Source organism: Symphalangus syndactylus, chromosome 14, assembly GCF_028878055.3.
Source record: "Symphalangus syndactylus isolate Jambi chromosome 14, NHGRI_mSymSyn1-v2.1_pri, whole genome shotgun sequence".
Lineage (NCBI taxonomy): Eukaryota > Metazoa > Chordata > Mammalia > Primates > Hylobatidae > Symphalangus > Symphalangus syndactylus.
The window spans coordinates 98,188,412-98,215,233 of record NC_072436.2 but is presented as its reverse complement, the minus strand read 5'-3'; the positions used below and the strand labels follow the sequence as shown (position 1 = coordinate 98,215,233).

The following is a 26,822-nucleotide window of genomic DNA, read 5'->3' as shown; positions in this document are numbered from 1 at the left end:
CATGGGAAGGCCAGCGATGACTGCCTGTGGCAGACCCCCAGGTGTGTGTTCCTCAGGAAACCTTTATTGAGGGCCTTCTTGGTGTGGAAGTGCTGCACTGAGTCTGCAGGGACAGAGGAATGGGCAGGAGCGGGCTGGGGGTAGACCACCTGGCAAGACTGGCAAGGCAGTGGGCTGAGGCTGCCAGAGAAGATGGGGAGCTGCTGCCCACCCAGGGGCGTGGCATCTGGGCTGAGAAGGGCAGGAGGGTGGGTGACAACAATGTCCAGGTCTGTAGGGGACACAGCGGCAGTACACAGAGAGGTAGTGGGGGCTAGGAGAGTTGTTTGGCAGGGATGGCACTCGAGGGTGCTTGGCACACCTGTGGCTGCTTCAGGCCATGGCAAGAGGGTCACCCCAGGGGCTTCTTGCAGGCGGGGTCCTGGGTCACAGACAGGGCCACAGAGCCTTGCATTCGCTCCCAGGCATACCTGTGGACACACAGATGAGCAGGGGTCACACACAGCTGGACCCTGAGGATCCCAGGGAAAGCCCTCCCCGCATACTCACGAGGTCCCAGCTAGCACCAGGAGGCTGTCATCAGGAGCCAGGCTCAGGCTCCGTCCCCCCATTGTCACCACCGAGGAGCCCTCCTGGAGAAGAGGAGCAGGAGAATCAAATGGAGACCGTTGGGCCTCATCACCTGGGTGAATGTCTGAGTCTGCCTGGGCCCCAAGGCCCCAAGGGTGGGCCCCGTGTGGGAGCCCAGGGCCCAGGAGCGGGCTGATACCCTCTGGCAGGGGGTTCTGCAACCCTGTCCCTGGGCCCCACTTGCCAGCTGCCACAGCCACACGTCCACATTCTGTCTCAGGCCTTCGCTGCTGCCTTGCCCATAGGCAACCACCTGGTGGGAGGTGAAACAGAAACTTCTGGTGCTTCTTGCCCCACATGGGAGATGGTCTTGAACCTGGCCCCCAGACACCAGGCCTGCTTGGAGCAGGGTTGGGGCCCATAAAACAGCCCCATCACCATGTGCTGAGCAGAGACCAGAACTTGGAGAGGAGGGCTGCCTGGGCTGCAGGCCTCCCTGTGCCCGCCACTGCAACAGGTATTTGGGATGACACATGCCTGCCTGTCACGTGCAGTGCACCCGTGGTCCCTCTGATGTGTGCTCATGCAAAGGCATGCTCACCAGGGCACACGAGGGACGCATTTACATCAGCTTCCCAGAGGGTGCCACCTCCCTTTCTCCAAGAGAGGTTATGAGTTTGGCCTCAGGAGGAGGAGAGGACAAGGAGGGTGAGGCTGAGGGCTCTCTGACATGCACCGGCCTGGAAGCACACAGCTACTGTGCAGGGCCATGCTCCTGCTGCCCCGGAGAGGGTGCATATTCATTAGTGTAAACTGAAGCAGATAAGAGCAGGGTATGGCAGAGGTGGGGTGCAGGGCTGAGTGGTACTGCTGTGACATGTGCGCATGTTCTCGCAGCCCTGTGTAAGCTCAGGACGTCCCTGGTACCCAAGAGCAGCAGGCCAGGCCTCTGTGGGAAGCCTGTGGCCATGAGCATCCTTGCACAGATTGACTCATTTAAAGCCCACGGGACGTGCCAGTGGGAAGCCGTAAAGCACAGGTGAACACAGGTCTTCCTGCACCACTCTTGCCCTCCCAGCCTCATCCCCACATATGGTACAGAAACACCACTCTGACCTGTCACTCCCCTGCTTCAATACTTTGGTGGAGTGCTGTTGTCTTTAGGACAAATCCTCCCACCTTGCCTAGCCCAGCAGACCTACCAGGACCTGGGCCCTGCCTGCTGCTCCACAGTCCACCAGTCACACTTGTACCCCCACCCCCCCGCCCCGCCTCTGGCCAACTTCAGCTGCTCCCAGTGCCAGGCTGTTTCAAGCCTGAAACAGCTCATGTTCATGCTTCTCCCTCACCTAGAATGCTCTCTCCACCTCCCTTTCTTTCTTTTGCAAACTCCTACACTAGCTTTAAAATGCAATGTGCACGTCACCTCCTCCAGGAAGCCTTCCTTGACTTTCCTTTCAGCCTGGGTTCCTCCTTTATCCTTCTATAGCTTCCTATAGCTTTTCTATCTGATACTTTATCACATGATTGTGGCAATTGTTGATTAACTTGTCCATCTCTTTAACAAACTATACATTCTTTAAGGTAGTAACTCTATCCTACTCTCCCACTAAAGCCTGAAACATAACAGGCATTTAATAAATGTGGAATGAAAGAAAGTCAGCCTTGTTTGAGTCCCTCGCTCCACTCAGCCCTCACTCCCAAACAACTCTCTGCCTTTTGGCTTCGAAGGCTGTGACTGGCTGAAGGCTCAGGAATTCCTAGCGAGGGGAAAACTGCAGACCCTCAGGAAGCTGCCAGTGAGTGGGGGAACCTTCAACTCTGCAAGTGAATTCAGATCTTAAAATTGCTTGGGACCATGTAGCCTCCACAGACTTCGCTCAGAGCAAAGCCATCGCCCTCTGTGTCAGGGAGGGAGCACAAAGGCCTATGCTCATGTCTACAACCTCTGGGCTGTGTGTGTGTGTGTGTGTGTGTGTGTGTGTGTGTGTGTGTGTGTGTGTGTGTGTTTGTGTGAGTGTGTGTGTGTGAGAGAGAGAGAGGCAGTGAGAGAGAGAGAGGCAGTGAGAGAGAAACTGGTTCCCATTTTCCCGGGCTGCTGGGAGGATGCCCCGGATGCCCCAGGACTGCATTACCTGGGTCTCATAGGTGTCCCCAAACAGGCTGAGTGGTGTGCCTGCCTGCAGCTCCCTGCTGTGGCTGTCCAGCCAGGCCTCCAGGGACATGGGCTCCATGATGGATCGTGTGCTCAGAGGGAATGGTGGCTCCTTGAGCAGCTGGTCTGTACCCACAGCATGACTATAGTTGGTATCCTCAGGACCCAGCCCGCCCAGCCCCAGTGGGCCCCGTTCCCAGGGGCCCCAGGTCTCAATTGCCAGAACAGGCTCTGGATCCAGCTCAGTGATCAAGCAGCCATGTAGGGGGTACCATTGGCTGCCATCTTCTCAGTACCTTGAGGACTGGGCAGAGTATTCAAAAAGAGACTCCCAGGTCCCCTGGACCAAAACCCATCCCATTTTGGAAGGGGAGGGAGGGAAGGAGAAGGGCAGTTTCCAGCAGCCTCACCAGGGATGGGCTTTCCTGTTCTGTACTGCTCAGAGCTGAAGAACCTGCAGGGATGAACAGGGAGGAGCAGGAGTGGCGAGCACTCCCATTGGAGTGGCCAGTGACACACACACATACACCACACTCACGGTCAGGTGCAGGAGCCCACACACACTCATGTGGCCCTCACACAGCTGTGTGTCTGCCATCCTTTCCCTCCCAGCCCTATGCTGCTGCTTCCCCCTCCCCCTGGCCCAGCAGTGGGCTCTCTGGGCCAGGATCCCCACCCTGGGAGGGGAGACTTTCTCCCAGGCCATCAGGTGCTGATGCAGAGCCCCAGGAAAGCAAGAGGCAGGGGTTGGGCTGGGGGCTCACTCCTGGATGATGGGGGCCAATTGCGTGCCGAGGTCCTTGCAGTAGAACCACTTCTCAAACAGAACGTCCATGGTGTCACCCACATAGTACCTGCCAGAGCAGAGGACAGGCAACCCTGCTGTCCCCATCTGGGTGGCTTCAGGGCAGCCCCACTCAGGCCTGGCTCTGCTTGTGGAAGTCCCTGCAGAGCCCTGCTGTCTGCTCCACCCCTGTTAGCACACCCTAGTGGTCACTGGTCACTTAACACCTTGCTCTTCAGAAGCACACGTGCACCCCCTGAGAGGGCTACTATCCCCAGAATTCACACGGCTCTCCCCAGTTCCCAAAACTAGACCCAAACTAGTTCCCAAAACTAGACAAAGCAGATAGAACTCTGAGACTCACAGAAGCTGAGCAATTTGGCAAGGATTACACAGCCTGTAAGTGGCGGAAGCAGTCCAGTCTCAAGACAATCTTAGAAACTTAGCATCTAATCGTAGTTCTTTCGTTTTTCCCAAAGAGGAAGCTGAGGCTGAGCCTGAAACCAGGGCCAGTGGCTGAACGCTCTGCTGGCCTGCAGTGCTCTAGGCCAGAGTGCACGGACACTTAAGAAACCAACATGGCTGGGCGCAGTGGCTCACGCCTGTAATCCCAGCGCTTTGGGAGGCTGAGACGGGTAGATCACTTGAGGTCAGGAGTTCAAGACCAGCCTGGCCAACATGGTGAAACCCTGTCTCTACTAAAAATAATAATAATAATAATAATAATAATAATAAATAATACAAAAAATAGCGAGGCATAACAAAAGATAGAAAAAAAAAAAATAGCCAGGCATGGTGGCAAGGGCCTGTAATCCCAACTACTTGGGAGGCCGAGGCAGGAGAATTGCTTGAACTGGGAAGCGGAGGTTGCAGTGAGCCGAGATTGCACCGCTGTGTTCCAGCCTGGGTGACAGAACAAGACTCTGTCTCAAAAGTAAATAAATAAGTAAAAAAAAAAAAAGCCAACATGCAGAAGATGTCCCCCAGTTTAGGGGTTCTTCTCCTTTCAGGGTCATGATTGCCTCTGAGAGTTGGAGCAAAGCTTTGGACCTCTTTTCTGGGGTAAGGCCCATGTACATGTACATATAGCCTTCAGTGGACCCCTAAAGCCCACCCCAGCCCCCAGCCTGGCTCAGTGAGCTCCTCCCCTGGCCTGAGGAGCACCTGGCAGGCTGGGATGGGCCCCAGGCCCCTGTGTGTGCTGCACATGGTGGGTGCCAGGAACGCCTGTTAACTGAATGTCTAATGCCCAAGCCCAGCTCCTGGGCCCAGGCCAGCTCTGTCTGCTCTTAAAAGAGATATGGTCCTGCTGATGGGAGATGCTTTACAGACACACAGTGCATCCACCCACCTGGCAGCCTAAATCCTATCCTGGGATGGAGCTGGCCACCGGAAAGCTTCATAACTGGATGGCAGTGCCCTCCAGGAACTGCCTTTGGAGTGGCATTTTAATGTTGAGTCCCTGGCTTTCATTAAAGGTCAAAAGCAGCCAGATGAAATGTGTTATTGAATTTGCTGTAAAATGATATTGAGGACCCCATCCTCTCCATCAGACTCCCTAAATTAAAGTCCCTTGTGACAAATTTTTTCTACAAGATAAGACCACGTGTCTGTCTCTACAACAGACTGTTATGCAGTAAATGATTATGTAGCCATTGTGTTTTTTGAAAAGATTTAATAGTGTAAGAAATACTCAGCCGAATGTGGTGGCTCACAACTGTAATCCCAGCACTTTGGGAGGCTGAGGTGTGTGGATCACCTGAGGTTGGCAGTTAGAGACCAGCCTGGCCAACATGGTGAAATCTCGTCTCTACTAAAAATACAGCGAGACATGGTGGTGCATGTCTGTAATCCCAGCTACTCAGGAGGCTGAGGCAGGAGAATTGCTTGAACCCAGGAGGTGGAGGTTGCAGTGAGCCGAGATCGTACCACTGCACTCCAGCCTGGGTGACAGAACAAGACTCCATCTCAAAAGAAAAAGAAGAAATACTCATGAGTTTCTTTTAAGTAAAAAAAGATATAGGTATGCATAGAAATAAGACAAGATGGAAGTTTAGGTTTCATTAGGTTTCACTGGTGACATGACAATTTTTTTTGTTTTCCCTTTTTTATTATTTTGTTTTCTTGAGATATAATTCACATACCATCAAATTTATCCTTTTAGTAACAAGTAATTCTAATTTTGTTCACTTTGCATTCCTGTACTTTTCTAAATTTTGAGAATGAATGTGTATGACTTTGATAATCAGAAAAACAACAAGTATTTTAAAAATGCCTATTATAACAAAAGATGTGGGCCAAAGTATCCTGATCCTGGTGACCTGATGGGAAACTTGAATTTTTTTTAGTTAAAAAATATAACAAACAATGATCGTGCCACTGCATTCCAGTGTGGGTGATAGAGTGAGCCCCCGTATCAAAAAAAAAAAAAAAAAAACAAACCCAACCAAACAAAACACGGTTGAGCTTTTGGAAAATCTATTTCCCTGAGCAATAGGTTTCTTCCTCCTTTCAGAGGAAGAGAATTAGGTGACTGATCAGAACCAAATGAGAACCCCGGCCATGGCATCAGAATGCCGACAGCGGAGCCTATGTTCTTCCCCTCTTTGGTGTTGACTCCCACTCCTCTCTATAGTGTCCTGGCCCTAACTCCATATTTCTCTATAATGCCAGATCTAGCAAGTAATGCTTTAGCAACTTTAACTTCTTTGTAATGATAACAGCACCTCCCCCATAGGATCGTTGGGAAGATTCAATGAATAAATACATGCAAAGGCCTTAGCCAGGCATCTGGCACATAGCAAGTGCCATCCAGATGTCAGTGTGTGTTGTGGAATGAGCTGGGGTAGAGAAACAAGCCAAGGGAGGCACTGGCCATGACTCTAAATTCTGGGAGGAAGCAGCAGTTCTGGCTGCACTGGGGGAGGTGGGTGTGACTTTGGAACCCCTTTGGCCCACTTTCCACATCCCATCCCTCCCAGGAGACCTTGTGAAAGGAAAATATCTTGGGCCCCTGAAATCACTAAACTAAAGGAAAATGTCAAGCTGAGAACTGCTTAGGGTAAACCTGCCCTATTCTTTTTTTTTTTTTTTTTTTTTTTTGAGATGGAGTCTCACTCTGTCACCCAGGCTGGAGTGCACTGGCGCGATCTTGGCTCACTGCAAGCTCTGTCTCCTGGGTTCATGCCGTTCTCCTGCCCCAGCCTCCCAAGTAGCTGGGAATACAGGCACCCGCCACCATGCCCGGCTAATTTTTCATATTTTTAGTAGACACGGGGTTTCACCGTGTTAGCCAGGATGGTCTCTCTCGATCTCCTGACCTTGCGATCCACCTGCCTCAGCCTCCCGAAGTGCTGGGATTACAAGTGTGCGCCACCGGGCCCAGCTACCTGCCCCCCATTCAATTCAAAGTGCCCCTCTGCTCACTGAGATAAATGCATATCTGATTGCCTCCTCTGGAGAGACTAATCGGAAACTCAAAAGTATGCAACCATTTGTCTCTTTTCTACCTATGACCTAGAAGCCCCCTCCCTGCTTTGAGTCATCCTGCTTTTGCTTTGAGTTGTCCTGCCTTTCCAGACCGAACCAATGTTCATCATACGTATGTTAATTGATGTCTCTTCTCTCCCTAAAATGTATAAAACCAAGCTGTGCTCTGACTCTCTTGGGCATATGTCAACAGGACCTCCTGAGGCTGTGTCACGAGCGTGCATCCTCAACCTTGGCAAAATAAACTTGCTAAATTAACTGAGACCTATCTCAAATTTTTGGAGTTGACATTTTGATAATCACAAAGGGATTCTGAGTGGAGGTCTCCCTGACCTTAGACAAATCTCCTAAGGGTGCTTGGTACCAGTGTGAGCTAACTTTATGGCTCAAACCAATAGAAAAATTTGCTGAGGTCTGGGAGCACCCCCTCTAGAGAATCCCTGATCTCCCCAAATTTGGTCGAGATCTAAAGTTTATTTTGCTGTACAACTCCCTTTTTTTTTTGGAGTTTTACTTGTTTCCAACAAGTTTTCCTGCTTCCGTGACAATGGAAGGCAGGTAACTCCTTTATGGAATTTGAGCTTGCTTCCAATAGGGAAAAGGAGGGTTTTTTTTTCCTGCTTCTAGGATGGTAGAGAGCTGTCTTGAGCCTGAGACCCATCCCTAGGTAAGTAGCTGAATTGGGGGTTTGTTTTGGCTAAAGTTAACAATCAGCCGCTCTTAATTTCTCCTTCCCATTAGAGCACTCAGTGATCATAGAAGCTGTGTGATTGTTTGTTTTGCTTCACCGTTTGTTGTTGTTGTTGCTGTTTGTTTCTGTTTGGTTGTTGTTTCAGTCTTTTTCCCATTGGGTTTGATCAGCTCTACCTGACTTGATAAAATCCTAAAGAAGTTCCAAATTATGGGAAACAAGGCCTCTGGAGTGGCTAAATTCCCTGTCCCTCCCCACCAACACACACACAAAAAGGGCCGGGCACAGTGGCTCACACCTGTAATCCCAGCACTTTGGAAGGCCGAGGTGGGCAGATCATGAAGTCAGGAGTTCCAGACCAGCCTGACCAACATGGTGAAACCCCATCTCTACTAAAAATACAAAAATTAACTGGGCGCAGTGGCGCGCACCTGTAATCCCAGCTATTCAGGAGGCTGAGGCAGGAGAATTGCTTGAACCCGGGAGGCAGAGGTTGCAGTGAGCCGAGATTGCACCACTGCACTTCAGCCTGGGTGATACAGCAAGACTCTGTCATGGAAAAAAAAAAAAAAAAAGGTGGTCTGGCGGGGGGAGAAAAAAGGCCAGCAAAAGGAGAAAAAAAAGATGAAAGATTTTTTATTTTGACTGCTAAGGGGCTTGATTTACATAACAAGGCCACCTTTTGCTAGCCAGGCAAAACCGAAAGAGCAATGGCTGTACTTCTGAAACAGCAGCATTTTTTTCCAGCTGAAGTGCAGTAATGAGATTTAAAAAGATTTTTTTAAAGGAGCTCGATGGTTAAAAGTCAGCTTAATTAAAAGCTAACATCCAAGGTGTGTGTGTGTGTATTTAACCTTCATGTTTTTGTTTTTGTTTTTCCTCCTAGGACCTTGTTTTGTTTTTGAGCAAAAGTTTTTTTCTTCTCAGTTGACTGAATTCTGTTTTCTTCATTTACTTCTGCCGTCTCTTCTTTCTCTTGCACCCTCTGCTGCATGAGGGACCTAAAATAGTTTATAGTAGCCTGAGGTTTCTTAAAGAAAATGAAGAAGGCACTAGACTCCTTTTGGGGGAGAAATCTCTTTTTCCTTATGGAACCCCAGGAATGTAAAAAGATAAATTGGTCTCAGCTCTTAAACTGCTTACTTTTATATTGTGGTATCTGTTTTTTTTTTTTTTTTACTAAAATAGTTATTATAACTGAGGTTACTCTTACTCTTGAGTTTTTAAGGAAGAGTGTGGTTTTATCACTTCTGGGCCTTTGGCTAAGATCAAGTGTGGAAGAGTGTGGTTTAGACACTTAGAAATGTCTTTGTTTAAAAAAAATTTTTTTTAAAGTGCACTGTAAAAGCATCACGTGGTCTAAGCTCATAATAATTCTCCCTTTTTGGAGACCCAGGATTCAGTGTGGGCTTTGCCCAGAGCTCAGAGATCCAGTTAAAAGATAGGTGGTCCCTATCTAAACAAAATTGGTCTTCTTATACAATCCTGTGACAGATTTCTGTAATTTTATGTTTGACTTGGCATCCATCTTTTTTTTTTTTTTTTTGAGACAGAGTTTCACTCTTGTTGCCCAGGCTGGAATGCAATGGTATGATCTCGGCTCACTGCAACCTCTGCCTCCCAGGTTCAAGTGATTCTCTTGCTCAGCTTCCATAGTAGCTGGGATTACAGGTATGTGCCACCATGCCTGGCTAATTTTGCATTTTTAGTAGAGATTGGGTTTCTCCATGTTGGTCAGGCTGGTCTCAAACTCCAGACCTCAGATGATCCACCTGCCTCTGCCTCCCAAAGTGCTGGGATTATAGGCATGAGCCACCATGCCCAGCCAGCATCCATCTTTAATCTCCCTCTAGCACCATCAGACTTAATCTCTCTACCTTATGATGGAAATTTTGCTATTTGATTTTTCACCTGAGTTGTTTCCTTTTTTTTTTTTTTTGAGATGGAGTCTCACTCTGTCACTCAGGCTGGAGTGCAGTGGTGTGATCTTGGCTCACTGCAACCTGCAACCTCCGCCTCTTGGGTTCAAGCAATTCTCTGCCTCAGCCTCCTGAATAGCTGGGATTGCAGGCGCCTGCCACCACGCCCGGCTAATTTTTTTGTATTTTTAGTAGAGATGGGGTTTCACTATCTTGGCCAGGTTGCTGTTGAACTCCTGACCTCGTGATCCACCTACCTCAGCCTCCCAAAGTGTTGGGATTACAGGCATGAGCCACCGCATTTGGTGAGTTGTTTCCTTTAATATGCAACTTTAAGGCTATTTAGCTGACAACTGCCTGTGGTTGTAAAACAGGTTATCAAGAATCTGAAAGTCTGGCGGGGCTTGGTGGCTCACACCTGTAATCCCAGCACTTTGGGAGGCCGAGGTGGGTCGATCACCTGAGATCAGGAGTTTGAGACCAGCCTGGCCAACATGGTGAAATCCTGTCTCTACTAAAAATACAAAAAATTAGCTGGGTGTGGTTGTGGGCACCTGCAATCCCAGCTACTCAGGAGGCTGAGGCAGGAGAATCGCTTGAACCTGAGAGGCAGAAGTCATGGTGAGCCAAGATTGTGCCACTGCACTCCAGCTCGGGTGACAGAGCAAGACTCTATCACAAAAAAAAAGAAAAAAAGAAAAGAAAAAAAATAATCTGAAAGTCTAAGATAGGAAAAAAAGTTGTTATGAATCTATGAGATGCACTTCTATTAGCATGCCTAAGACGTCTTTGTATGTGCTGTGTACACAATGTTTCACTGCTGAAAATATAAAAAGGGGCTAGAGCCCCTAATTAGAATTAACTAAACTAAGTTCCTTTCAAAGTTAGTTTGGCCTATACCCAGAAATGAACAAGGAGAGCTTGGAGGTTAGAAGCAAGATGGAATCAGTTAGGTCAAATCATTTTCACTGTCTTAGTTATAATTTTGCAATGGTGGTTCCATAACTTTAAATAATGACAATCACAGTTTTTAGAAATAATCTAAGTAAATGATTAAAATAAAATAATTACATAAATGCAATAGGATAAATACTTGTAGACAAACTTGTCATAATTTAGAATCTAAAGTTAAATTAAATAATAGATATTTCATTATTTGGGTACTTTCCAATAAAAATATATTTGTAGGAAAACATTCTTTCTAAAAAAAAAGGTGTGTCCTTTTAAAAAAAAGTGAACCATTCTGTCTAATTTAAGGCTTATTGAAAGGTCATGTATAAAACAAGGTAAAAGCAACCAGGAAACAAAAGAGATGTAAAGAAAGTTATAAAAGCAAAGAGGTTTTTTGTGGTAAGAAAGCTTAAAGAGAAATAATTTCATATGAGAAAGACTCTTGTACAGTAAATTTAGTTGTAGAGTAAAATGACTGGTTGTTGAAGAAGGAAGGACAAACCAGAAAGTCCAAGCGTAGCATGAATGGTCTGTGTAAGTCACAATAAGAGGATTTATTAAAAAAACCCAAAAACTTTTATATGATCAAGTTGTCACATTATTATTAAGTTTTGGGTTGCTTAGGAAAAAAACTGATTAAATTTTTTCAAAAGTTAAGGTTATTACATCTGTGTATTTCTCTGTATGTGCTTTTAATGTCCTTGTGACATTAAGTTACAGGGCTTTGACTCCTGGGTCTGAAAAGGACACCAGGTCCTGCTAATTTTTTTTTTGACATGGAGTCTTGCACTGTCACCCAGGCTAGAGTACAGTGGCATGATCTTGGCTCACTGCAACCCTCCACCTCCCGGGTTCAAACAATTCTTCTGCCTCAGCCTCCCAAGTAGCTGGGATTACAGGTGCCTGTCACCACACCCAGCTAATTTTTTGTATTTTTAGTAGAGATGGGGTTTCACCATGTTGGCCAGGCTGGTCTCAAACTCCTGACCTCATGATTTGCCCACCTCACCCTCCCAAAGTGCTGGGATTACAGGCGTGAGTCACTGTGCCTGACCAAGTCCTGCTAAAGTTTAAACACTGACAGCAACTAAAGCCCCATCTTCAGGCCCAGTAGACGATGCCAATCAAAATAAACTGCATTCCTGAAACACAGGGACAGAAATTAAAGCTATTCAACTCCTCAAGGCCCCAGGGACTATCATGTAAGAGGTGGGCATGGGAGATTGTAAGGACCAATTTTGAGAGATAAAATAAGTTCACTTTCTCGCTGGGTGTGGTGGTGGCTCACGCCTGTAATTCCAGCACTTTGGGAGGCCGGGGCGGGTGGATCATGTGAGGTCAGGAGTTCGAGACCAGCTTGACCAACACAGTGAAACCTTGTCTCTACTAAAAATACAAAATTAGCCAGGCATGGTAGCTCATGTCTGTAATCCCAGCTACTTGGGAGGCTGAGGCAGGAGAATCACTTGAACCCAGGAGGTGGAGGTTGCAGTGAGCCAAGATCACGCCATTGCACTCCAGCCTGGGCAACAAGAGCAAAATTCCATCTCAAATAAATAAATAAGTTCAGTTTCTCTATAAATTAGTCATTAATGTCAAAGGTACACTGATGCAAGACCAGCATATGGGCCCATGTGTCAGATTAAAAAGGTTTTATTGAAGCATTAACTGACTCCTAAATAAAGGTTATGAAAGGCTTATGGAAATTATATCTTATAGTCAAGATATAATTTTGAAAACTATAGTTAATTGGGTTCATGCTAGTTTTTTTTTGAGACAGACTCTCACTGTCACCCAGGCTGGAGTGCAGTGGCGCGATCTTGGCTCACTGCAACATCCACCTCCCGGGTTCAAGCAGTTCTCCTGCCTCAGCCTCCTGAGTAGCTGGAATTACAGGTGCACACCACCACGCCCAGCTAATTTTTGTATTTTTGATAGAGACGGGGTTTCACCATGTTGGTCAGGCTGGTCTCAAACTCTTGACCTCATGATCCCCCCCCCTCCGCCTCCCAAAGTGCTGGGATTACAGGCATGAGCCACTGCACCCGGCTTCATGCTATTTTTATTAGAGCTTATTGTTTGGAACATTATGTCTCTTCTCAAAGAATGAAGGTTTTCACCTTTTTTGAAATCCTTGAGTTATTACTTTGGTTAAATGAATGAGCCTATATTGTGATATCAAGAGTTTTAAACCTTTGATATTTGACAAACTTTCCAAAATCAAATGATAAATTATGTCTTTTTCTGACCTAATTAATCTGTTAAGATATTGAGTTCCCTGAAGTCCAAAAATGACATAGTTTGGCTTATTTGGCATAAAAATTATACAGGAAGCATTGTCAAATATGAAATGGTGTTTGGTTTTCTTTAGGCTGTATTCGTATAAATATATTATTGGTATGTATTCCAAAATTATGGGAAACTCCTATAATCCTGATAAAGCAGTGTGCATCATCAGTAATAATCATAATTATATTAAATTATTGTGTGCCACAGAGGTAACAAATTTCCTTGCCAACTGTGTCTTTGACTATGGCTGCCTTAAAAGTTTTTGTCATTCACAGACAATTGTCTTGTTTTGGTTATCTTTAGGAGGTGGCTTTATAATCAGCTCTAGAACACAAGTGTTTTTTTGTTTTTGTTTTTGTTTTTGTTTTTTTTGAGATGGAGTCTCGCTCTGTCGCCAGGCTGGAGTGCAGTGGCACAATCTCGGCTCACTGAAACCTCCGCCTTCCAGGTTCAAGCAATTCTCCTGCCTCAGCCTCCTGAGTAGCTGGGAGTACAAGCATGCACCACCATGCCCAGCTAATTTTTGTGCTTTTAGTAGAGACGGGGTTTCAACATGTTGGCCAGAATAGTCTCTATCTCTTGACCTCGTGATCCACCCGCCTCGGCTTCCCAAAGTGCTGGGATTGCAAGTGTGAGCCACCGTGCCTGGCAAACACAGGTGTTCTTAAATGCAGGTTTCTGATAACTTTGGAGATTGTGGAGATTGTGACATTAGAATAGAGAAGAAGAACTTTCAGGACTCTCATGGAGAGCTGAAATGTTCATGTGTATCAAGCAGAACAGGAGTAAACTGTGTAAACTGAACTCATAGAAAACTAAAGTAATCTTTTTTACTTTTGCTTTCAATGTTGCTGATCCTTTGTTTTATTTTGTTTTTTCGGAGTCAAGGAAACTTTTTTTTTGTGCTATTGACAGCTTTTAACAATTTAATATACTCCCGGCCAGGCGCGGTGCCTCATGCCTATAATCCCAGCACTTTGGGAGGCCAAGGTGGGCAGACTACGAGGTCAGGAGATCAAGACCATCCTGGCTAACATCGTGAAACCCCGTCTCTACGAAAAATAAAAAAATAAAAAAATTAGCCGGGCATGGTGGTGGGTGCCTGTAGTCCCAGCTACTCAGGAGGCTGAGGCAGGAGAATGGCGTGAACCTGGGAGGCGGAGCTTGCAGTGAGCTGAGATTGTGCCACTGCACTCTAGCCTGGGCGACACAGCGAGACTCTGTCCCCAAAAAAAAAAAACAAACAAACAAAACAAAAACAAAAACAAAACAATTTAGTACACTCCCATTAACAAAATTTGGAGCATATTTTTTTCTCTCTACCTGATTTCTCCAGAATTTGGAAGCTATTTGTGAGTATTCGTAACTTATGGCAGTACAGTTATGTGCATAAGTGCAATAAGAATCTGTTTTCATTTTGCAACAAGACACAATTGGAGAAACTAGTTACTTTATCAAGGCTTTGACTGGAATGGTGTGCTTTCCTTTAAGGAATGAAGCTTGGTTTATGGAGCCAATAAAAACCCCTTAGGGAAACTGGCCTCATACCTTCCCTGTATAGGGTTCCTGACCTCTGGTAAGTAAAGGCCCTGTCTCTGATAGGCCCAAAAGCCCCAAGTTTACCTTGGAACCTCAAGAAGATCACCCAACTCATAGGTATTTAATAGCACATATCCATGGCTAGGCTTGGCTTTAAAAAAAGGTCTTATCTGAGATTCCTTCTATGGAACAAAGTTCCATCAAAGCCAATTTAAAAGCCTGTGTAAAAAATAATTATTCTTGGCCAGGTGTGGTGGCTCATGCCTGTAATCCTAGCACTTTGGGAGGCCGAGGCAGATGGGTCACCTGAGGTCAGGAGTTCGAGACCAGCCTGGCCAACATGGTGAAACCCCATCTCTACTAAAAATACAAAAAATTAGTTGGGTGTGGTGGCGGGTGCCTGTAATCCCAGCTACTCAGGAGGCTAAGGCAGGAGAATCACTTGAACCCAGGGGGCAGAGGTTGCAGTGAGCTGAGATTGTGCCATTGCACTCCAGCCTGGGCAACAAGAGCGAAACTGTCTCAAAAAAAAAAAAATTATTCTTGCTGCCCTGTATACAAATAATTAGGCCAAGTATAATAAAGCAAATCAGTCTTACCATGATTTGTCTTTAGTAAAAATGGGAAACTGGAGAGAGAAAAATTATGTTTTGAAAACTATAGTATACCTGATCTTAGATTCTAGTTTTGCCTAATGTTTTACAATTTTTATTATTTTTCTACAATTTGGACTGAATTCTAATTTTTCTTGACTACAAGTCTTCAAAATAATGTTTTCAACTTTTTTACTTCTTTTTTTTTTGTTTGTTTTTCCTAACTTGGAGTCAGTGAAAGCTGAGCTGTGCTTTCTTAAAGTCCTGAAAACTGAAGCCTGACAACTTAAACTTCAGAAGAAAATGTCAGCAACCAATTTACATACCTAAGCCACTTTCATACCTGCCTACTGATGGGTGAACTTCAGAGTAATGTGGCCTATATCGATTTTCCAGGATTGCTCTTCTGTTGATTGTTGTTTTTCTCCCTTCTTCCCCCTATTTTCTCTTTGTAAGACATGAGACTTCACAACCTTCTAAAACTGAACTTCCCTAATAACTTGGGATCTACCCGTCTAGGAAGAAACCATCCTAGCCATGAGAGATCAGACAAAACCTGGGACCAGAGACTCAATTTCTTCTAAAATGCTTTTTCCAAAAGATTTTTAAAAAGAAAAGGGGGAAACGTGAAAGGAAAATATCTTGGGCCCCCAAAATCACTAGGCTAAAGGGAAAAGTCAAGGTAGGAACTGCTTAGGGCAAACCTGCTCCCCATTCGATGCAAAGTTACCCCTCTGCTTACTGACAAAACTGCGTATCTGATTGCCTCCTTTGGAGAGGCTAATCAGAAACTCAAAAGAATGTAACCATTTGTCTCTTATCCACCTGTGACCTGGAAGCCCCCTTCCCACTTTGAGTCTTCCCACCTTTGCTTGGAGTTGTCTCACCTTTCCAGACGGAACCAATGTTTATCTTACATATATTGATTGGTGTCTTATGTGTCCCTAAAATGTATAAAGCCGAGCTGTGCTGTGACCACTTTGGGCACATGTTGTCGGGACCTCCTGAGGCTGTGTCACGGGCACACGTCCTCAACCTTGGCAAAATAAACTTTTAAATTAACTGAGACCTGTCTCGAATTTTCAAGGTTCACAACCTCACGCAGAAACCACAGATTCTGATTCCAGCCAAAGGTCATCAGGCTGAGTGAGCTTCCAGGGGGTCACAGAGAACAGGTCCACCCCACTCTACCCCTCCACCATCAGCTAACAAAGACAGGATCTCCACTGCCTCTGCTGCAAAGCCCTCCTGCTCACTCAGTGGCCAGGATGCGCTTTCTTGAGTCTCTCTAGGATCCCTTCAGCTGCAGTTTGGAGCTGAGCTCCTCTGCTGTTTGCCCTTTCTCTGCCCCAGCCCTCCAGACAGAATTTACCTGAGCCCATCTAGCTCGGTCTCCAGCCGCCTTCGCTCAACCACCAGCCCCACGGTGTTGGCAAACCTCTGTGGTGAGTGGGGCACCCTGGCAGGCAGGAGGAATATCTGCAGTGGTAGAGATCAGGTGCACGGTGAGGCTGCTATCCCTCTTGGAGACCTTAGCGCCCCCAACATCCTGGGCATCCCCAGCTGACCCCCGGGCAGCAAAGGGGTACTGCTTGTCTACCCTGGGCCCTCTTCTCTACACTGGGGAACCAGAGGGAATGTTGGACTGTGCTGAGGATGGGGCAGCATGGAAGAGGGAGGATGGGGAAGGGGCAGGTCGGCAGGGGAAGGTGTGGGAGAGCAGGAAAAGGCAGGGAGGACAAGACCTCAGCCAAGGCCAGGATGAGTGGACAGGGTGGATTCCAGCTGTGGCCGCCTTTCTCTTCCCCACCCTGCTGGGATCCGGCCTCACCTCTCCCTGCCGAATGATCACATCCCGGTGTTTCCCTTGCTCCAGGACTCGGAGAACCATGTCTCCCTCCAGCTGGTAAAATACCTGTGGGACAGGAGAGAGGCTTGGACCCTCCCTACTTTCTCTTCCAGGTCCTTGGCCACTGCCCAGGCCCTGAATTCTGACTGGGAAACCTGAGAAACTTTCTGAAGGCCTTGGAGTTGATGGGCAGCTCCGTCACTTCTGTCCCGAGGCCTGTATCCCAGTGCATGCCATGGAGTGCTGGGGACACATGGGATCATGTCTTGGACATGCAAGTGATGACCAGAGTACCCAGGATGCAACAGTGGTTGCCTGGCTGGAGGGCAGGAGCTGGATGAAATGCTCACTGGGGAACTGAATGATCCAGCAGTCAGGTAGGGAACCCACCCATTTACTGTGTGCCAGGGGCTGTGCCAGGCACTTTTCCACCAGAAACCTTCACAGCAACCTCCAAAGGTATCATTAACCCCAATCAGCAGAAAACAAAGAAAGAAAACCAAGGCTCAGAGGGTAAAACAGCTGGCCTAAGGTCACATAGCTGGTTACTCTCCAGCTGGAGCCACAGCTTGGACCCAAGGCCGTATGTGGCTCTAGAGCCACTGGCCAGAGTGACGCCTTGGCAAGGGGTGGGGCTGTGGAGGTTGCTGGCAGCCTGGGATGGGTTAGGGGCTGTGGGGGATGGGAGCACATGCCTCTTGTGCTCTCCTGGGGGCGGGGGGTGGGCGGGGGCGCTCCTACTTCATTTTTCCGATTCCATCCTAAGTCCCTAATTTACTGAGATCACCCCATCGAATTGGGAGGAAGAGGAGGAGGCAGACCGGCTTTCTCTCTACCAGTCACACATTGCCTGGGTGTTAAAAGCCCCAGCCAAATACTTGAAGGAATGTTATCAACAGCATCTACTAAGAGAAACCAAGCTGACCTCGAGGGACCTAGAGAGATGTGGCTCTGCAGTCTGCCACTAGGCAAATAGTCACCACCCTTCTGAAGGGCAACTTGGCCATGGGCATGAAGTGCCTGGGCACTTCACACCCCTGGAGGGACTGTGGGGTTTCTTGGGATGCAGGACCCTCAGTGCTAAAACTGGGAAAGTTCTGGGTGAATCCAGATAGCTGGTCACCATACAACCTTGGCCTCAGTAATTCCACCTCAGGAATGAGACCTCAGTTCATCAGAGACATACCTGCCTAGTGGTGTACATTCAAGGCTGTTTTTAATGCAGTGCATAGTTAAAAGCCCTCAGCTCTGCCAGGGTGCTGTGTGCCTTTGGTCAATTCAGTTAGCCTTTCTGTACCTCAGTTTCCTCATCTACATAATGACAGTTATCTACTCAAAATGTAGCAGTGAAGATGCCAGGGATGCTTTACACATATGTGCTCAGCGCATAGTAAGCCCTCAATAGGCCTCTAGCTATTAGTATTGATGATGGTAAGAATGACAAAAGTAATGCTAATATAATTACAGGAGAAATGTAAATATATGATGGTAGATTAGAAATATGGAACATTACGCAGCCATTAAAAACTACGTTTTTGAATAGCTGTTAATAAAATGGGAAAATGGAAAATGCTAAAGTTACGTTAAAGATTAAAAACTATACCCAGCAGGGCTTTAGTTTGTAGCAATACAAATATAACAGAGGCAGCCTGTTCTCAGCGGCCCTCTGCGTGGTGGGATTATGGATGAGGTAAGGATTTTTCTTTCTATATTTCTCATATTTTCTACAAGGAACAATGTTTACTTTCCTTATTAAAAACAACCCATAGGCCGGATGTGGAGGCTTATGCCTGTAATCCTAGCACTTTGGGAGATGGGAGGATCACTTGAGGCCAGGAGTGGAGACCATTCTGGGCAACATGGTGAGACCCCATCTCTACAAAAACTAGAAAAAATTAACTGAGTATGGTGATGTGTGCCTGTAGTCCTAACTATTTGGGAGCCTGAGGTGGGAGGATCACTTGAGCCCCAGAAGTTGAGGCTGCAGTGAGCTATGATTGCACCACTGTACTCCAGCCTGGGTGACAGCGTGAGACCCCCTCCCTAAAAAACAAAACCAAACACAAAGATGAACAAACAAAAACCCCATAAACATTATTTAATACAAATAATAAGAAACCTACCAGGTTCTCTTATAGGGAGCATTTCAGTATGCTCTCCTCCCCCACTCTCCAAGCTGGGAGGAAGCCTGTGTGTGTGTGTGTGTGTGTGTGTGTGTGTGTGTGTGTGTGTGTGTGTGTGTGTCTAGGGAACTTTCACAGTGAGGGAGGGGAGGAGGGACAAAGGAAGAGTTGGGAGAGGGGAGTCTGGAGTGACCCTCTGGGCCGGATTTAAACCCTTACCGGGCAGGCTACACGATATTTTCTCGCTCTTGTCCCCTGCTCAGAGGCCTTCCCTGTGATGAGGGGCAGGCCTGGCCTGGAGCAGAGGTACAGATCACTGAACAGCAGAAAATCCCGAACAGCTGTGGGCAATCCTAGAGGAATTATGCTTAGTTTGGAAGTAAATGATGTTTAGGGGCCTGGGGCTGGCTAGAAGATTAACTGTACTGGCTCAGGCAGATAATGAATAGAATCTGGCTTTCTGACCTGGAAAGGCCTTTCAGGCAGCCAGGCGGAAAGGGCGAGAGGTGTAGAGGAACAATGCGTATCAAGCACCAACTCTGCACCAGGCTCCGTGCACATACTCTATGCACATTGAATTCTTCCACCAGACAGGGGCTGTTGTCCCCATGTGCTTATGGAAACAGGCTTGGAGAGGTGACATGATGTGCCCTGTCCAAGATCCCGGGGTTAGTAAGCGGCAGAGAATTCCCCCAATGCAATTTCATCTGCCTCTGGCCCCCCTGCACCTGCAAGCTCCAAGAAAGGAGTGAGGTAGGTGGAGTACAGGTGGTAGGTGGCGCTGGGGAGTGGCGAGCCGGGCCAGGGAGCTGGAGGTACCCTGACCACTACTGCAAAGGCAGAGCTCAGTGAGGAGGAAAGTGTGGTTTGGTAAGAGGTGTGATTTGAACCCAGGTCTGAGCAACTCCCCTTTTCTCACTTATTCAGGAGCCCGGACCCTGAGTTTACGCCACTTCCACAGCACAGCCTGGAGTCTCCCCAGGCTCCAGCTGGGTGAGGATAGGCAGGGACAGAGAGGAGGCTGACCCTCAGCCCTGACGCTGCCCAAGTGCTGCACCACCCTGCCACCAAAACCTCAGCAGGGTGGGACCAAGCCCTGTGACAAGCTCGCCTCCAGCCAGATTCCTCCCAGACACCTGGGCATCCCTCCAGAGTGAGGACACCTGCGCTGGCCAGCCCTCCTCATCACTCAGCTGCCATCTGAGTCAGGACACGGGCTGCTGGCCAGGCCCCGCAGGGGACACTCAGGCACCTGAGCTTGGAGAAACCATGGGATGGGGCATAGGGCAGAGGCAGCAGGGGGCGAAAAGGGAAGCAAAGACAGAGGGAGACAGGAGAGGCGGGTGCTGAGACCAGGGCCAACAGAGAAGGCAGAAGCCTCTGGAAGACTCTGCAGCCAGCTGTGCCTCCCATGCCATAGCCACGCCAGGTCTACCCACCTCCTCAGTATAGTTTTAGATTTTCCTATTGACTTTTTCCACCAAGGAAACGGTCTCCAGTGAGGTGTGTTTGTGAGAAGGGGGTGGCCAGGAGAGGTGCAGGGCCCCTGGAGTGTGAGAGGGCTTGGCTGGTTCTGCTGGCCCAGGGCCCATCGTTCCTCCATACAGCCTTGGGTGTCCCAGTGCACACATGAGGTGCTCAGCAAATATTTGTTGAACAAGTGATTCTCCCATGCTCACTACAGTCCCTGGCTGTGGCCTGGCTGCCCTCAGTGGGGACAGAGGCTGTTGATCAAGCTGGACTCTGGATCTTGAACCCCCAGAATGAGGCTCCCCGAGAGGATGGGGAGCCCCTCTACTGATCCTTTTCCACCAGAGGAGATTCTGTGTCTCTCCTTAAGGGGACACACCTTTCTCTTTAAATTTTGCCTTTGTTTATTTATTTTGGGGTAGGTAGTAGAGAAGCACAGTCCAAACTTCAAGGTGCAAAAGGTGATTCAAGGCAAATTCCCCCTCCCACCTGCCCCAGCCACAATCCACGAATGGGTTTTGCAGCCTCTAGTTAAGGAAGGGCCACCCAGCCCCAACTCCTCCTTCAGCTCCAGGCACCCCCCTACCATGACTACCCCTCAGCCACTAGCTCCTCCTCTCTCAGCCCCTTGCTCTCCCCCCGCCACCCACTCAGCCCAGCCTTCACCCACAGTGTTTTTGCACTTTGCCCCTGTCTGTGGGGGATGATCTTATTTTGGAGACCAATTGAATCTGTCAAGTTTGTGGGGAGGGGACCAGGACATCCCCCCAAACATGGCCAGCCCCTATATCCAGGGGGAGGATGCCCCACGGATAAAGCCTCTCTCACCCGCAGGGTGTGGACTGTTTCCTGGGGCTCCCCCAGCAGAGGTGCTGGCTGTGGAGGCGTCACTGCCTGACCACCAGCTTGGAGGCAGCAGTCGTGCCCTATGATTTCAGCTGTGCCCCCTCCACTCATCAGCCACATGTCCACCCCTCTCCACTCATCAGCCACATGTCCACCCCTCTCCACTCATCAGCCACATGTCCACCTCTCTCCAGTCCATCATCTCTGGGCCTTGAGTGGGAAGCACCCCCTCCCCCCAGGGCCAGGCTCCTTGCCCACAGGCCTAGATCCAGGGAGACCAGTCAAACCTACCTCTTCACCCTCTTCGATGTGATAGTCCTTCCTGGTGTTGGGGCCTCCGACGAACATGACTTTGAGCTGCTCCTGATGCCTGCAATGCGCAAAGTGGGGGAGACGTTCTAAACCATCTCCTGGGAGTGAAGAGAGCAGGGGTCCTGTGGGGGCCAGGAGGGAGCCTGAGGGCCCCTGGGAGAGGAGCAGGGCTGTTTTGGCCTCACTGTCCCTGTCCCCCAACTCTCATCTCTAGTTCATGCCTGCGTGCATCTAAGTGTCTATGTGTCTGGGATTGTGTCTGTGTGTCTATCTGTCCCTGTTTGTGTGTCCCCCGACATCGTCTGACCCAACAAGGGGAATGATGTGGTGGTGAATCTATGGCTTCATCAACCAGGATCACAGGATCAAGAGCTCAAATTATAGGAGAGTAGCAAATTAGAGGCCCCTTCCCTGGATGGGGCAGTGTAGGGGCAAAACGACCTTGACCTGCCACTCACCCATGCTGTCTGACTATAGGACCCTGCACTCTCCCCTGGCTGGAGGCATGGCTCAGTGGATGCAGGAGACCGTGACATTTAGCAGGGGCCTCGGGCGGTGTCAAGTCAGTGTGGCATGTGTTCACAAGCACAGGCCCTGAGGCATGTTACTAACCTTATCTGTAAAATAGAGGAACAGTTCTTACCTCACAGAGTTTAAACAGAATACATGAATTAATATTTGGAAGCTCTCAGAATGGTGCCTAGCATATAGTAAGCACTATTTAAGTATTTGATAAAATAAATAAACCCGGCTGGGCGTGGTGGTTCATGCATGTAATCCCAGCACATTGAGAGGCAGAGGCGGATGTATTGCTTGAGGCCACTAGCCTGGCCAACATGGTGAAACCCTGTCTCTACTAAAAATACAAAAATTAGCCAGGCCTGGTGGTGGGCACCTGTAATCCCAGCTACCTGGGAGGCTGAGGCACGAGAATCGCTTGAACCTGAGAGGTGAGGTTGAAGTGAGCTGAGATTGTGCTACTGCACTCCAGCCGGGGTAACAGGGGGAGTCTCTGTCTTAAATAAATAAATAAATAAACTCAATACAACCCTCTCATTTTACAGCCGATTTAGCCAACCAAGAGAGGGTCACAAAGCCAGGGAATGACTGAACCTGAGTCAGGTCCCAGGCTCCTTGACTCTCACGATGGCGCTGGGTCTGTGGGGGCATCTAGTCAGCTGTTTGAACAAAAGGTGCCCAAACTCCTCAGTCTTTCTGCTGTTGGTGTGGTGTTACCTTTTTATGGGAAAAATACCTCAGCACCTCCTGAGAACAGCCCGCCCCATCCCCACAGCAGGGTCCCCTTTCAGGGTGCAGACCCTGGGGTGAATAAGCAGCAGAATGTGTCTGGGTGGGGCTTCAGGGTGTTCTCAGGTGGCCCTGCCATGGAAGGCAGGGGCGATGGCTTTCCTCTGGGAAGGGGAGGTGCTGGGTCTGAAACCATTTGTACACACAGGGCACAGCAGCCTAGAGGCTGCCTGCATGGATGATGATGGTGTGGATGGCAGGGGAGGGGCTATGGGGGAGGTCTGAGCCCCCAGACTAGACTGGCAGGTCCTTTCTGAGTGTGCTGTCCTGTGGGCTGCTTTCCAGCCCAGCTGGGAGGCATGGAGACAAGAAGGAAGAGCCAGTCTCTTTCCTTTTCCTTCCCTTTTGGGAGGCTGGGCCCAATAAGCCAGAAACACACGTGTCGACCTGATGTTTGGAAAGGTGGATGAGGTCGCAGGGCAGGAGGAGGCTGACATGAACAGTCCATGCTTAAAGAACTTAAAGCTGCATAGAACTTCAAGGAGGGGAGGGAAGCTGCGAGGAACTTCACTGGGGAAGGGTGTGCACGGGAGAGCTGGGTGCAGAGGCTCTGAGATTAGAAGCACTGGGGGTGAGCTTGGGGAACGACGTTGAGAAGGCTGGACCAGGAGGGTGGACCAGCCATGGAGTCTGGTCTTGGCCTAAGGGGTGCCCGGGAACCTGGAAAGTTTTTTTTTTTTTTTTTTTTTTTGAGATAGAGTCTTGCTTGCCACCCAGGCTGGAATGCAATGGCACGACTTCGGCTCACTGCAACCTCCACCTCCTGGGTTCAAGCAATTCTCCTGCCTCGGCCTCCTGAGTAGCTGGGACTACAGGTGCGTGCCACCATGCCCAGGTAATTTTTGTATTTTTAGTAGAAATGGGGTTTCACCATGTTGGCCAGTCTGGTCTTGAACTCCTGACCCCAAATGATCCACCCGCCTCAGCCTCCCAAAGTGCTGGGATTACAGGCGTGAACCACTGTGCCCGGCTTGAAAGTTGTTTTTTAAAATCAACTTCACTGAGATGTAACTTAGGTACATACAGACAATTCTTAAACAACTCCACTCAAGAACTCTTTCAACCCATCAGTCAGAATGCAGAAACCAGACCTGCCCTCCTCTGCCCAGAACTCTTCAGCAGCTTCTCACCTTGCTTAGGAGTATTATGGGCTGAATAGTAACCCCTCCTGTACAATTTATATGTTGAAGTCCTAACACCCAGTACTGCAGAATGTGACCTTATTTGGAAATAGGGTCCTCGAGATGTAGTTAGGTTAGGATGAGGTCATCCTAGAGTAGGGTGAGCCCCTGATCCAATATGTCTGGTGTTCTTTTAAAAGAGGGAAATTTGGACACAGACACACACACAAGGAGACTGCCTTGTGAAGACGAAGGTGGAGGTGGGCATGGTACAGCAGAAGCAAGAATACCAATGATGCCAGCAAACCACCGAATGCTAGGGAGAGGCCTGGGAAGATGGACACGAGACCTCAGGGGGAGCGATGGGAGGACAGAAGGAGCGACCGCAGACGGGGATGAAGTGGTAGAAGGAGGCAAAGATGATGCTACATCTTTGATTGGGGGTGGGCAACAACAGTGGTAGAAGAGATCTTTGGGGAGATATTGACTGTTGGCCATGTGGTATTGCATGGTGACCAAGAGTGAGCGTGGACTCTGGAGTCAAACTGCTCCGTGGGTTGAGTCTGGAGCCTACCCCACAGGCGCTTTGTGACACTAGAAAAGTCACTTATGAAAATCCCCCCTCACGGTGCTACTGTGAGAATGCGATGAGATGATGTAAAAACACTTGGCATAGTCCTGGGCCTGCTGTTTGCTTTGAGGTGCCACCCTTCTGACCATGTCCTGTGGACACAGCAAAAATGGGGAATGTGAACCTTGATCTAGCTGGCATGTGAGGCCCCGCCCTGGAACTGGGGGGATGAGGGAAGTGACCATACCACAGGGGAGGGCCTGAGAGGTCTGCCTGAGAAAGATGGCAGCTGGATGGCCAACCCTGTTGGGTGCTGGAGGCAGAGACTACTGGCAGAAGTCGCCTAGGAGGGTCTGGTGTGGTGTGGTGTGTGTGTGTGTGTGTGTGTGTGTTCGTGCACACCTGCAAAGAGGGGCCCTGGAAAAAGCAAGAAATCAAGATCTTCCCAAAGGAGCGGATTCTCTGCCTTCCCCTTTGCCTGTGGCTTCTGGGACAGGGTTGGGGTGTATGATTTGGCTGCCCCCAGGCCTACATTCTAGTGCACTTCTGCCTTGAAAACCACCCTCCCCACACTTTTGAGTTTTCCCAAAATGCACAGTGTCACTTGGGGTTGGAGAATTGTTTCTCAGCCCTGGAAGGAGGGGTGCACCCTGTCATCTCATCTCCTACAGCCTCAGAACCAGCTCAGCCTTCTTCAGAAGTCAAGGCCACAGTCACCAGAAAGAGGAAGAGACCGATGTGGTGGAACCGGAACAGGCTGTCTCCATCTTCCCCCAAGAACCAAGAGATTGAAGCCGCCCTTCTGCAGGCTTCTGGGTCCAGGAACTCGGAGCTGGAAGGTGAGGGCGCAGATGGAGGAGGGGGGAGGAGGCGAGGGCAGGAGGAGGCCATGGGGGCGCTGGACTCACATGAGCTTGTTGCAGACCGGGGGCTGGAAGGAGCCCCGGTTCTCCTCCACCCAGGCCCTCACTCCCACGCGGCGCTCCATGACTGTCCTGGGCGCCTCCTCGCAGCGTTGTCCTCCCGCCGTCGGAGGCCCGCGGCTCCGCCCAGCCGCCTTTTTAACCAGAATCCCAAGCTCACGAGGCGGAGCAAGCCCTCGCGACCCCGTGGTGGGGGCTTGGGGCCCGCGGACTTTGACCGGAGCCCGCCGCCTTCCGCTCCACCCCAGGCCCTGGCGAGCGCGGCGGCCGCAGCGCTGGGGAACGGCGGCCCGCGCCGCTTGCTTCTCCGCAGGGCAGGGGCTCGGTCCCCGTCACCGTCCCCGGGGCGCCCCCCACACGGGCGCCTGCGGTGGGGCCTGCTCCCGGCGGAGGACAAAGAATCCAGACCCTTCCTGGGCGCTTGTTCCCAGACGTTACTTCCCTCTACGCCCCGAGGGGAACCCCAGGGAAGGTCCCCAGAAATACTATAGTGGGGAGATCGCGGGTTGGAAGTCCCAGCGGCTGAGAACACGGTGCTGGCGCTGGGCTCAAGATTTGGCTTTCCCATCTGGAAAAGGGGAATGACTGCCCGGCCACTCAGGGCTGCGGCGCTCACCCAGCGGGAAGCCGCACGGCGGTCCTCGCAGGTCCCGATTCAAGGTGAGCCCCAGACCTGCTGCGTGCGGCCGGCAGACTCCGCCGCCGGCTCGGCAGGGGAGCGGTGCAGGCGCCGAGCTGCGGAGCCTGGGCTCAGGGCAGGACTGCGAGCCCTCCCACCTGAGGCCCAGCCGAGCGGCCGCTGTCCGCGCAGTGTCGCAGTGGACCCCGAGCCCCGTGCCGAACTCCTTAGGCGTCTTAGGAACATACTCTGTTCGCACGCAGCTATGGGAGTAATTTGGCAGATGTGGACACCGGCCTCAGTGTCCTAGCCCTCGGGAATCTCGGGGTGTTATGATGACAGCCTCGTGTGAGAGACTCTAACAGTTATCCTGGGGGTGAGGGGCTGGGGCGCTGGGCCTGGGCGTGCATGTGTGAGGAGAGAGAAATCTGCGCGGATGTGGAGGATGGAGAAGCCTGCCTTTCTGCAGGACTCAGAATTCTTAGGAAGTTTGGAGGGAGTGGGAGCTGGGGGATAGGGGAGGAGGAAAATGGCTCAGGCCCCTGACACCAGAATCCAGACTATAGAGTTTAAGAAACTAAATGCCTCCAAATCCTGCCCTCACAGCCCGCCTGGCCTGGGCTGGTTTTCTCAGCATTCCAGACATAAAGACTCCTCTGGTGCAACTCAAAATCAAAACCCAGACAGATAGGAAGCCGAA

General features: G+C 49.6%; 2 protein-coding genes across 6 annotated transcripts in view; one reads left to right on the top strand and one right to left on the bottom strand.

The window, feature by feature from the left end:
* MTA3 (metastasis associated 1 family member 3) overlaps window positions 1–26,822 on the top strand; it is a 215,591-nt gene that overhangs the window by 185,850 nt on the left and 2,919 nt on the right. For both annotated transcript variants that reach the window (XM_063618107.1, XM_063618108.1), the window contains exon 17: window positions 25,252–25,419. In XM_063618107.1, coding sequence (XP_063474177.1) covers window positions 25,252–25,419 — 168 coding nt within the window. The remainder of the gene's footprint in view (window positions 1–25,251; window positions 25,420–26,822) is intronic.
* On the bottom strand, window positions 45–26,254 carry HAAO (3-hydroxyanthranilate 3,4-dioxygenase). Of its 4 annotated transcripts, XM_055243660.2 has the most exons (10): window positions 25,489–26,249; window positions 21,560–21,638; window positions 16,812–16,895; window positions 16,353–16,459; window positions 3,490–3,579; window positions 3,136–3,179; window positions 2,706–2,851; window positions 815–883; window positions 550–632; window positions 45–470 (listed from the first exon to the last, which is right to left on the bottom strand). In XM_055243660.2, the coding sequence occupies exons 1-10, from the start codon at window positions 25,566–25,568 to the stop codon at window positions 392–394; spliced, it is 861 nt and encodes a 286-aa protein (XP_055099635.1). In that variant the 5' UTR covers window positions 25,569–26,249; the 3' UTR covers window positions 45–391. The 4 variants fall into 4 exon arrangements, with proteins under 4 accessions (XP_055099635.1, XP_063474184.1, XP_063474183.1 ...); XM_063618114.1 differs by lacking the exon at window positions 3,490–3,579 and having other exon boundaries at window positions 25,489–26,254; XM_063618113.1 differs by lacking the exon at window positions 815–883 and having other exon boundaries at window positions 25,489–26,247.